This window comes from Sus scrofa, chromosome 13, assembly GCF_000003025.6.
Source record: "Sus scrofa isolate TJ Tabasco breed Duroc chromosome 13, Sscrofa11.1, whole genome shotgun sequence".
Lineage (NCBI taxonomy): Eukaryota > Metazoa > Chordata > Mammalia > Artiodactyla > Suidae > Sus > Sus scrofa.
Genome location: NC_010455.5, coordinates 196817993 through 196830032, shown reverse-complemented (window position 1 = coordinate 196830032; position 12040 = coordinate 196817993). Strand labels below are relative to the sequence as shown.

At 46.5% G+C, this 12040-nt stretch overlaps 1 protein-coding gene across 5 annotated transcripts in view; it reads right to left on the bottom strand.

The window, feature by feature from the left end:
* The window catches only part of IFNAR2 (interferon alpha and beta receptor subunit 2), an 86726-nt gene that overhangs the window by 22608 nt on the left and 52078 nt on the right, over nt 1–12040 (bottom strand). For 2 of the 5 annotated variants that reach the window (XM_021068451.1, XM_021068450.1), the window contains exons 2-5: nt 7175–7265; nt 5792–5833; nt 3732–3855; nt 384–556 (exon numbers count right to left, since the gene is read on the bottom strand). In XM_021068451.1, coding sequence (XP_020924110.1) covers nt 384–556; nt 3732–3855; nt 5792–5833; nt 7175–7178 — 343 coding nt within the window. In that variant the 5' untranslated portion in view covers nt 7179–7265. 5 annotated transcript variants of the gene reach the window in all.

Genomic DNA, 12040 nt, shown 5'->3' with positions numbered 1-12040 from the left:
GTCTGCAACCTACACCGAAGCTCATGGCAACGCTGGATCCTTAACCCACTGAGCAAGGCAGGGACCGAACCCGCAACCTCATGGTTCCTAGTCGGATTCGTTAACCACTGCGCCATGATGGGAACTCCCCGATAATGAAGATTATAAAAGATGAACTCTGGAGTTCCCATTGTGGCTCAGTGGGTTAAGACCCCACTGTTGTCTCTGTGAAGATGTAGGTTTGGGCCCTGGCCTTGCTCAGGGGGCTAAGGATCCGACGTTGCTGCGAACTGTGGCGTAGGGCTGCAGCTGCAGCTCCGATTTGATCCCGGGTCCAGGAACTTCCATATGCCGCAATTGTAGGTGTTAAATGAAAAAAAAAAAAAAAAAAGGGATGAACTCACTGTCTGTTGCCATGAAGAAAGAACCCATGCACGTGACCAGAGCTGTGTTCTCTCTGAATGCAACCACTCTGGGAATGTACGTCTCCGTCAGGTTTATCCACACATCTGTTAGGTCACAAAATGACCTTGTGATATTCGCACAAGTCTCAACCATCTTCATATTTTCTTGTTTGCTTTGAAAGGGAAAGAGATGGCAAAAGGTGACTTTAGCACTTACATGATGAGAATCCATGACCTGTAAACCCTGCCTCATTCCTTTCTGGCTCTGCTCAAATGTCACGGTGTGAAATCACCTGTCGTCACCACCTTATTGCAAATGGGGTGCCTTACCTCACCCCTAAGCACCTTATTTCTCTCTCTCTCTTTTTTTTTTTTTGTCTTTTCTAGGGCCACATGTGCACGGCATATGGAGGTTCCCAGGCTTGGGGTTCAATTGGAGCTGTAGCCGCTGGCCTACACCACAGCCACAGCAACGCCAGATCTGAGCCGCGTCTGCGACCTACACCACAGCTCATGGCGACGCCAGATCCTTAACCCACTGAGCAAGGCCAGGGATCGAACCCGCAACTTCATGGTTCCTAGTTGGATTCGTTAACCCCTGAGCCATGAAGGGAACTCCCCTTATTTCTCTTTAAAAATTTTCTTTCTTAACATATAGTTGAGTTACTATGTTATGTCCATTTCTGCTGTACAGCAAAGTGACCCGGTTATACATATATATACATTCTTTTTCTCATACTATCTTCCGTCACGGTCTATCCCGAGAGACTGGATATAGTTCCCTGTGCTGTACCGCAGGACCTCACGCTTATCCATTCTCAATGGAATAGTATGCAGCTACCAACCCAAACTCCCAGTCCACCCCACCCCTCCCCTCTCCCCCTTGGCAGCCGTAAGTCTGTTCATGTCTATAAGTCTGTTTCTGTTTTGTGGATAGGCTCATCTGTGCTATATTTTAGATTCCACAAATAAGTGATATCATATGGTATTTGTCTTTTTCTTTCTGGCTTACTTCTCTTAATATGAGACGCTCTAGTTCCTTCCATGTTGCTGCAGGAGTTGGTCTTTGTATAGCTGAGTAGTATTCCATTGCGTACAGGTACCAATCTTAATGCATTCATCCGTCAATGGACATTTAAGTTGTTTCCATGTCTTGGCTACTGTGAACAGGGCTGCCGTGAACATACGGGTGCATGTATCCTTTTGAATTGTAGTTTTGTCAGATGGATGCCCAGGAGTGGGACGGCTGGGTCATATGGTAATTCTATACTTAGTTTTCTGAGGTATCTCCATCGTGTTTTTCATAGTGGTTGTGCCAATGCACATTCCACCAATGGTGCAGGAGGCTTCCCTTTTCTCCACACCCCCTCCAGTATTTGTTATTTGTTATTTGTAGACTTATTAATGCTGGCCATTCTGACTGGTATGCAAGCCCTCTCTCTTGATCTCTCTTTCCTGCCTTTATTTTTCTTTGTACCATTTGCCCCCACCTGCCCCATTATATCTTTGTTCACTGATCTCTCAGCCTACCTGTAGAATGTCTTCTCCAAGAAAGCAGGCCTTTTAGTTCATGGTGACCCCTGGCAGGTAGTAGACCCCTAATGTTTGCTGGATAAATGAATGAGTGACTGTTGGGTGTTCACGGCAGGGGCCCCGATCTCCCTGCCCCCACAGACACTCATGGATGCTCTCCCTGAGACCCCCCCCCTCTTGGGAGAAGGACCACATGGTCCAGTCCTAAGTCAGCCTGTGCCATATGGGGACAGCACAGACAGCCGCTTTCTTGAGCTTCAGAAAGGCTGGTAGGAGTTCCCGTCATGGCGCAGTGGTTAACGAATCCGACTAGGAACCATGAGGTTGCTGGTTCAATCCCTGGCCTTGCTCAGTGGGTTAAGGATCGGGCATTGCTGTGAGCTGTGGTGTAGGTCACAGACGTCGCTCGGATCCCGAGTTGCTGTGGCTCTGGCGTGGGCTGGTGGCTACAGCTCTGATTAGACCTGTAGCCTGGGACCCTCCATATGCCGTGGGTGGGGCCCTAGAAAAGGCAAAAACAACAACAACAAAAACAAACAAACAAAAACCCCCCAGAAAGCCTGGTAGTGATAGATGTGACCGCCTGATACAGGCATGAACTCACGAGCAGGTACCAAAGAGAAACCCACAAGAGGGCCTCCAGTGGGCCAATCAGCAGCAGCGGCAACAGCTACGAGCCAAGCAAACAACCAACAAATGGATGCTCCAAGGGGCTACTGGATCAAAGCCATGGCTTAGGAGGGTGATTATGAGATATGGGAAGAAGAGAGTCAAGGAGGGTCCCATCCATTATGTCATGAATCCCAGAAGCAACCCCGAAGGAGAAGCACTAGCCCAGAGAGACTGCTCTGTACCCAAGGGTCACAGCTGGTTGGCGACCAAGGCAGACTTTGGACCTGAGCCTGTCCTAGGCTGGGCGGGGCAGGTTTCTGATGTGCCACTGAGCGAGGCCAGGGATCGAACCCTCATCCTCATGGATACTAGTCAGGTTCCTTTACCACTGAGCCACGATGGGAACTCCAGAATATTTGTATTTTTAACCAAAGCCAATTTCTACAAGTCAGAGCCTCAGAAGCAAAATAATTTTTGCATCTATTTTTCATAATGATTTCTCTAATTCAGTAAGTCTGGGTGATAAAGAGTGTTGAGTTTTCTGAGGACAGGAGTCGGAAGTTCCGGTGCTGTAGCCGTGGTGTAGGTTGGCGGATACAGCTCCAATTGGACCCCTAGCCTGGGAACCTCCATATGCTGCAGGTGTGGCCTAAGAAGAAAATAAATAAATAAATAAAAATTTTAAAATATTTATTTATTTATTTTGTCTTTTTGCCTTTTCTAGGGCCGCTCCTGCGGCATATGGAGGTTCCCAGGCTAGGGGTGTAATCAGAGCTATAGCTGCCGGTCTACACCAGAGCCAGAACAACGCAGGATCTGAGCCGCGTCTGTGACCTCCACCACAGCTCAGGGCAATGCCGGATCCTTAACCCACTGAGCGAGGCCAGGGATCGAACCTGCAACCTCATGGTTCCTAGTCGGATTCGTTAACCACTGAGCCATGACGGGAACTTCTAAAATTTTAAAAATATTAAAAAAAAATACAAACATTTTGTCAAAAATAACTTTGGGTTGTCCAAGTATTCAATGCAATTAAAAACAGATAGGTCTTTTGCCTTTGGACTTTCAAAGCTCTGAATAAAATCCAGATTGGGGGTGGAGAGCCAGAGAGAAAAGTTCTACCACGAGATCACCCCTTCCCCAATCCCACATAACAGAAGGATGAGACGTTTAGCAAGAGGAAAATGAAAATGTCAAACCAACCTCATGATCGTGTACCATAATGTGTAGTGAGTTGGCACGACCAAATGATTTTTTAATTCCCATGATAAGATTGACTGGGAATTTCGGAATCTCATCTTTAAAGTGCAAGATTCATCTGAAGAATCTAAAGGGAGTGGGAGGAAAAAAAGAAAAGAAAAATTAAAATCACGAACCCACGGCTGTATCTTGGTCACGGTCCAACCTGTCTCTTGGGATCTGGAGTCCCGCACTTCCAGCAGGCAAGCCTTTCCCAAGAGCCCTGGGGTCCTGGAAACCCAGAAGGAAGAGCTCTTCATTGTATGATTAATTGAACTCATACAATTAATAAATGCAACACAGTGTCGGGGGCAGGCATGCTTCGGAAACAGGAACTCAGCATTGCGTAAACAGAATTTGGGCTCACCCAGTTATGACCGACTCTCAGCAGCTCCCTGCATCAGAATAACCCGCCCTGTCCCGAGCCACCCCATCTTCTCAGCTCAATGATTCCCCTCTCCTCTGGCCCTCCCTAAGCGGCTCAGCCCACCTCAGCCCACAGCGAGTTTCTCTCCTCAGAATTTCCCACTGTGCTTATTCCCCCCTTTTTTGGGAGGTGGGGTGGGGGGAATGTGTACCCAGGTTGGCCCTTCCCAGTCATTTCAGCCCCAGGGCTATGCTGAAGCAGGTGCTAGTCATAGACCCATGCTACAGACCATGACATTGGGAAGCTGATGTGTGCAGTGTGAAGGAAGTGGCAGTGGCCAAGGAGACTTTACAGCTGTACTTGTCACATCCTGCCTTTTATGGTTAATGGCTAAAGTGTCAAAGATCATCTCCCAGTGCTCATCAGAAGGCTGGATACACAATGAAGAGTGAGGGTGTGTGGACAGGTTTCTATGTAGGCAAGAAATTTAGTTTTCAAAAAACATATTTTTGGAGTTCCCATCGTGGCTCAGTGGTTAGTGAATCTGACTAGGAACCATGAGGTTGCGGGTTCGATCCCTGGCCTTGCTCAGTGGGTTAAGGATCTGGAGTTGCCGTGAGCTGTGGTGTAGGTCGCAGATGAGGCTCGGATCCCGTGTTGCTGTGGCTCTGGCATAGGTTGGTGGCTACAGCTCTGATTAGACCCCTAGCCTGGGAACTTCCATATACTGTGGGAGCGGCCCTAGAAATGGCAAAAAGCAAAAAAAAAAAAAAAAAAAAAAACACAACAAAACATATTTTCCCTTATTCAGTACCAGGTACCAAAGAACAGGTGAGAGAATGCAGATTAAAGGGAAGTTATATCTGGATGCTCTTTTGTCTGTCTCTTCATTTTTCTATAAATGACAATATTAAGAGTCAAATGTTCTTTATTTTTTATTTTTTAAATTTTTTGTCTTTTTGCTATTTCTTGGGCCGCTCCCTCGGCATATGGAGGTTCCCAGGCTAGGGGTCGAATAGGAGCTGTCACCACCGGTCTACGCCAGAGCCACAGCAAGGCGGGATCCAGCCGCTTCTGCAATCTACACCACAGCTCACAGCAACGCCAGATCCTTAACCCACTGAGCAAGGCCAGGGATGGAACCCGCACCCCATGGTTCCTAGTCGATTCCTTAACCACTGAGCCACGACGGGAACTCCAAGTCGAATGTTCTTTTAAAGGATTTGAAGATTTTCTCTAGGAGTTCTGCTGTGGCGCAACAGGTTCAGCCGTGTCTCTGTAGCACCAGGATGCAGGTTCGAACCCTGGCCAGGCACTGTGGGTTAAAGGATCCAGCCTTGATGTAGGTCACAACCGCAGCGGGGATCGGATCCCTGGCCCAGGAACTCCATGTGCCATGGGTGACCAAAAAAGAAAAAAAAATTTTTTTCTCTAATGTTAATTTCTTATAATAGTTTTGTGAGACAAATGTGAAACCTAGAATTGGCTAAATTTTGACTTTGTTTACAGAGAAAGCATTTGAGGAAAAAAGATTCAGACAAAATGGGCAATGGATCTGGGATCAAAAATCAAATGTCCCACATGTTTGACTTCTAAATGCTCCGTCCAACACTCTGACCCTTGTACAAAATTTTACCAAGCCAAGAAAAACACTTACCAGACAAAATAAAAGAAATACCAAACACGAGGCTGATGTGCACTGGGAAGAAGAAAAAACAGGTTAGAAAAGCAACAACACTTTCTGGAGTTCCCCTTGTGGCTCAGCGGGTTAAGGACCATCTAGTATCCATGGGATACAGGTTTGATCCCTGGCCTCCCTCAGTGGGTTAAGGATCTGGATTGCCCTGAGCTGTGGAGTAGGGGGCAGATGTGGCTCGGCTCCCGCGATGCTGTGGCTGTGGTATAAGCTGGCAGCTACAGCTACGATTTGACCCCTAGCCTGGGAACATCCCTATGCTGCAGGTGCAGCTCTACAAAGAATAAAACAAACCAAAACCAAAACCCCCCCAAATAAGATGTTTGGAATTGACACTAGTAACAAGGGTTGGCTGGCTGAGGGACTGTCCTGGGAAGCAGTTATTTACCTGGAACAATTCTTAGGATATGAATAAGCAACGTTGCTAATTCACAAATTCCAAGGCAGAGGTACCCAGGTTGGTGGAGGAAGAAAGGCCTTGGTGATGAGAAGTGGGGATTCTCATTTGTTTCCTGGAGGTCCCATGACTTAGGAAGTAAGGGTATGGCGACTGGTATTTTTTTGTCTTTTGTCTTTTCAGGGCAGCACCCGAGGCATATGGGGGTTCCCAGGCTAGGGGTCTAATCGGAGCTACAGCTGCCGGCCTACACCAGAGCCACAACAATGCAGGATCCAAGCCGTGTCTGCGACCTACACCACAGCTCACAGCAACGCTGGATCCTTAACTAGTGAGCGAGGCCAGGGATCGAAGCCGCAACCTCATGGTTCCTAGTGGATTCGTTTCCATTGTGCCACGATGGGAACTCCGTGATGGCGTTTTTGGTAGGAGAGTATAGTTTCATACACTCTCCAGTGGATGGAGCTATGGAATAGATGCATGGTGATGTTGAAATAGGATCAAACGAAAGATAAAGAAAAGGCAGAAATGAGGAGGGCTATGGACAAAAACAAAACAAAACAAAAAAATCAATAATAAATGAAGTGTGGAAACTAAAGTTCAGGGATGACTTTCCCGTTTTGTGACGTGGAGGGGAACAAGGGGTTTAGCCTTTTTTCCAAATATGGGAGCAGAGTGAAAAAACTCCATCCTGGATTGAACGAGGGTATTAAGAGAAATTCTGATGCAAATTATAACCAGGCTATCCCCCATCATTACTGAGCCTTACGAACACACATTTTGTTCATTTGTGTGTGTTTCCCTAAAATAACAGTGGGGCAGAAAGACATCATTAACCATCATTAATGGTTTAAAGTCTAAACCATTAACACAGATTCCTAAGTTCCAGCTAGCTCTTGACATTGGCGGCCGACACTGGGAGCTGCGATGAAGAAGTTAACACTTACCCATGGGATACAAATTGACAGGTCCGATCACGGAGACATTCTGGCTCAAAGCATCTTTGTTAGTTTAGATGTCCTTTTCTTATGTTCACATCTGAAAGGCAATCAGTATGAGGGGATCAAATTCCCAAGTGTCTAATCAAATTGCAAAGACAACAGGCAAAGACACGACCATGAAAGAGCAGCAGGAAATTCCTGATTCCAGGTTTCTTCTGTCCTCCTGGGAGCTGAGCCATTGATCCCCATTTCCACAAGCAACTTTATCTCAGCTTCTGAGACCAATTCCTACCTGGTCAGGGAGACATATGAAATTTAACTCTTAAACAGGTAGTAATAGAATCATTTGGTTTCAAATTTTTAAACATGCAAAAAAGTAAATAGTGAGGAGTCTTACTGTCTTGTTTCCTTTGGAAAACTTTTTATTTTTTATTGATTTTTTAATCTTTATTTTGATTCATTTTTTAGGGCCACACCAGGCTAGGGGTCGAATCGGAGCTGCAGCTGCTGGCCTACAACACAGCCACAGCAACCCCAGATCCAAGCCGTGTCTGGGACCTACACCACAGCTCATGGCAATGCCAGATCCTTAACCTACTGAGCAAGGCCAGGAATCGCATCTTCATGGATACTAGTAGGGTTTATAACCTGCTGAGCCACAGCGGGAACTCCCTTATTATTATTGTCGTATTATTTTGCTTTTTACGGCCACACCCAGGGCATATGGAGGTTCCCAGGCTAGGGGTTCCAATCGGAGCTGTAGCTTCTGGCCTACACCACAGCCATAGCAACGCCAGATCCAAGCCACATTTTCGACCTACACCACAGCTCACGGCAACACTGGATCCTTAACCCATTTAGCGAGGCCATGGGTCGAACCCAAGTCCTCATGGATCCTAGTCAGGTTTGTTAACTACTGAGCCACAACAGGAACTCTGAGAACTCCCTTATTCTTTATTTTTTGGTTAGCCCTTCAGAGTATCTTCATGCACAAGCAAAAACATACATTCTTATTTCCCTCCCCCACCTTTTTTCTTTTTTTAAACACAGAAATGGCATATACATTTGATCTCCACTTTTTAAGTGCTTTTTCCACTTAAAAATGTATTGGAGAGATCTTTCTACATCAGCGCCAAAGAGAATTCCCTTGTTTTTTTTTAAATAGTTGCATAGCCTGATTTATAGATATACCATGATTTATATCATCAGTCCCTACGATGGATATTTGAGCGGCTTCCAACAGTTTCTGCCATGGATTATCTTGGAAATGCGTCATTCTGCCTAAGTCAAGTCTAAGAGGGAGGAAGCTTCCCAGAAGTAGGATGGCTAGTCCTTCAGCAGGCAACAGCCCATTCAAGTTAGGATAATTTGAGGAAGATTTAAATCAAGGGACCATTTACAAATGTGTGAGCAGGATGGAGGCCAACCATAAGGAAGAATGTAGTATCTGAAACTTAATAACAGGGGTAGGAGAGGATGGGGGCTGTTATCATCCTGGGCTCGAGGTGCAGAGGGAAGACGCCGACGCTGGAATTTGGAAGGTGAGGGCTTGTGTGAAGAGCTGCGGTGTAAGCCATCAGAACTGGCTCAGGATGACGGCGCAGGGAGCGGGGGCGAGGGGTACATTTCCCTCACTGGCTCCTCCCCCTTCTCTTACTCGGGGCTCCCCATTGGCTGAACCCAACCGGAAGTCATGGGCCAGGGTTGCTGGTGGCTGGACCCGTGCAAGGCAGGATCCTGGAGCGCAGTAAAGGTGGAGGCGAGGTGTCCGGTCTCCTGGCTCCAAAGGGCTATGCATTTGTAGGTTTGATAAAAACGGCCACACTCTCACCCTTGTGGCTGTAACCAATTTATGCATCTGCCGGCGGGGTGTGAGAATTTCTACTTCCCCACAAAGGAAGGGCTTCTGGGGTATGATAACGATTACAATCATGATAACGTTCAGAGGTTATCATTCAAGCTCTTGGATTTTTAAAAATCAAATTCATAAATGTGATATTGTCTTCAGACTACTACTGTTCGTTTCTATTTCTTCTATTCTGTGTGAGACTGAGCATGTCTTCCTATAGGTAACGGCTGTTTCCTTTCTTGTCAACGGTCTGCTTGTATCTTTGCCCATTTTTCTACTCAGTCGTTGCTTTTTTTCATAATGATTTGAAGGGCTTTTTCGGTGGGAGGGAAACTGGCCCTTGATCGGTGACATGAGTCATACCTTTTTCTTTCCACTGTCATTGTGTCTTGTCCTTTGATTTGCTTTCTGTTCTTTTTTTTTTTTTTTTAAAGCATGTAGAAGCTTCTGAGTTCTATGCTTTCAGATTTAAAACATATTTTCTTTTCTTAGCATCTGCATTTGTTTTTTGTTTTTTTTTTTTTTAGGGCCGCACCCTCGGCATATGGAGGTTCCCTGGCTAGGGGTCTAATCGGAGCTACAGCTCCCACCGCAGCCACAGCAGCGAGCATCTGCGTTTTGAATCAGAAAGTCTTCCTCACTTCAAGGTGAGAAAGGAATTCTTCAATGTTTTTAATGGCCACCAAGTCCCTGGGCCAGGGATTGAATCCAAGCCGCCCAATGACTCTCTTCGCCCCCCACCCCCCACCGCCCGTTTTAGGGCGGCATAAGGAGGTTCCCAGGCTAGGGACTGCATCAGAGCTACAGCCACCAGCCTACAGCAGAGCCGCAGCAAGGAGCGATCCGAGCCACATCTGTGACCTACACCACAGCTCACAGCAACGACGGATCCTCAACCCACTAAGGAGGTCAGGGATCCAACCTGCATCCTCATGGATCCTAATTGGGTTCATTAACCACTGAGTCACGAAGGGAACTCCCTTAATGATCCTTTAACCCACTGCTCGGGGCCAGGGATGGAACTGGAGGCTCCGCAACAACTTAAGCTGCCACAGTCGGATTCTTAACACAGTGGGGACTCTATCTTGGATTGTCTTAACGGAAACTTGCCTATTTTCACGTCTTGCTTATCAAATATATATATTCCTTTTTAGGGCTGCACAGGTGGCGCATGGAAGTCCCCAGGCTAGGGGTCAAATCTGAGCTGCAGCCACAGGCCTACACCACAGCCACAGCAACACCAGACCTGAACCACATCTGCAACCTACACCACAACGTCCTCCCATTTCAATTCTGTGAAATTTCACCTCACAGCTTGCAGCAACACCAGATCCTTAACTCACTGAGAGGGGCCAAGGATCGAACCCACCTCCTCATGGATACTAGTCAAGTTCTTAACCTGCTGAGCCCCGACGGGAACTACTTGAATTATTTTTTTTTCTTTTGTCCTTTTAGAGCCACACCCATGGCGTATGGAGGTTCCCAGGCTAGGGGTCCAGTCGGAGCTGTTGCTGCCAGCCTACGCCACAGCCACAGCAATGCAGGATCCAAGCCATGTCTGCAGCCTAGAACATAGCTCATAGCAATGCAGGATCCTTAACCCACTGAGCGAGGCCAGGGATCGAACCCACAACCTCATGGTTCCTAGTCAGATTCGTTTCCACTGTGCCATGATTAAAACTCCTACTTGAGACATTTTAAGGCGCCCCCGGGTTGGTCTCATTTCTCCCTCCCTCGGAGATTTTGTCTCCAACCAAGTAACTGGGCCTTACTGATTCTGGGTGTTTCTCTGTTCCCCCAACACAGGGGCAGCATCAAGCCCCAAACCAAAATGAAAAATGACCACAACAGGGAGTTCCCATCGTGGCTCAGCAATAATGAACCTGACAAGTGTCTATGAGGATGCAGGTTCAATCCCTGTCCTCGATCATTGAGTAGGGGATCTGACATTGCCATGAGCTGTGGTGTAGGTCGCAGACACTGCTTGGATCCTGCATTACTGTGGCTGTGGTGTAGACCGGCAGCTGCAGCTCTGATTCAACCCCTAGCCTGGAAACTTCCATATGCCACGGATGTCGCCCTAAAAAGACAACAAACAAACAAACAAAAAACCCCAAAATGACCGCAATGGAGTAAACTTGAATTCAAGCTAAAAACAAATTAAAAAGTCCTCTTGGCTATCATGCTATCAGGTCCCATCCAGGATATTCTAGAGAAATCAAAAAGATTCCAAGTCAAAATTGCCATCTACCACCCTTGAGCTAGCCAGGAACCTCAAATGATTTCATAATACTGTACCCATTTAGAACATCCCCGGAGGCAGCTTTGTGACATGTCCTCAGCATCACTGCTCCTTGGGATATGAGAAGTAACATATCTTTTCTATCAAAGAAATCTTTTTTTTGTGTGTGTGTGTGTGTGTCTTATATATATTTTTTTTACTCACATGAATTTATCACATCTGTAGTTGTATAATGATCATAACAATCTAATTTCACAGGATTTCCATCCCACAGCCCAGGCACATCCCCCCACCCCCCAAAATGTCTCCTCCAGAGACCATAAGTTTTTCAATGTCTGTGAGTCAGCATCTGTTCTGCAAAGAAGTTCCGTCTGTCCTTTTTTCAGATTCCACATGTCAGTGAAAGCATTGGATGTTGGTGTCTCATTGCATGGCTGACTTCACTTAGCATGATAGTTTCTAGGTCCATCCATGTTGCAAAACATGCTGGTATTTCATTCTTTTTAATAGCTGAGTAATATTCCATTGTGTATATGTACCACCTCTTCTGGATCCACTCCTCTGTCGATGGACATTTAGGTTGTCTCCATGTCTTGGCTATTGCAAATAGTGCTGCAATGAACACTGGAGTACATGTGTCTTTGTGAGTCGTGGTTTTCTCTGGATGGATGCCCAGGAGTGGGCTTGCTGGATCAAATGGTAGTTCTATGTTTAGTTTTCTGAGGAATCTCCATACTGCTTTCCACAGTGGTTGTACCAATTGACAATCCCACCAACAGTG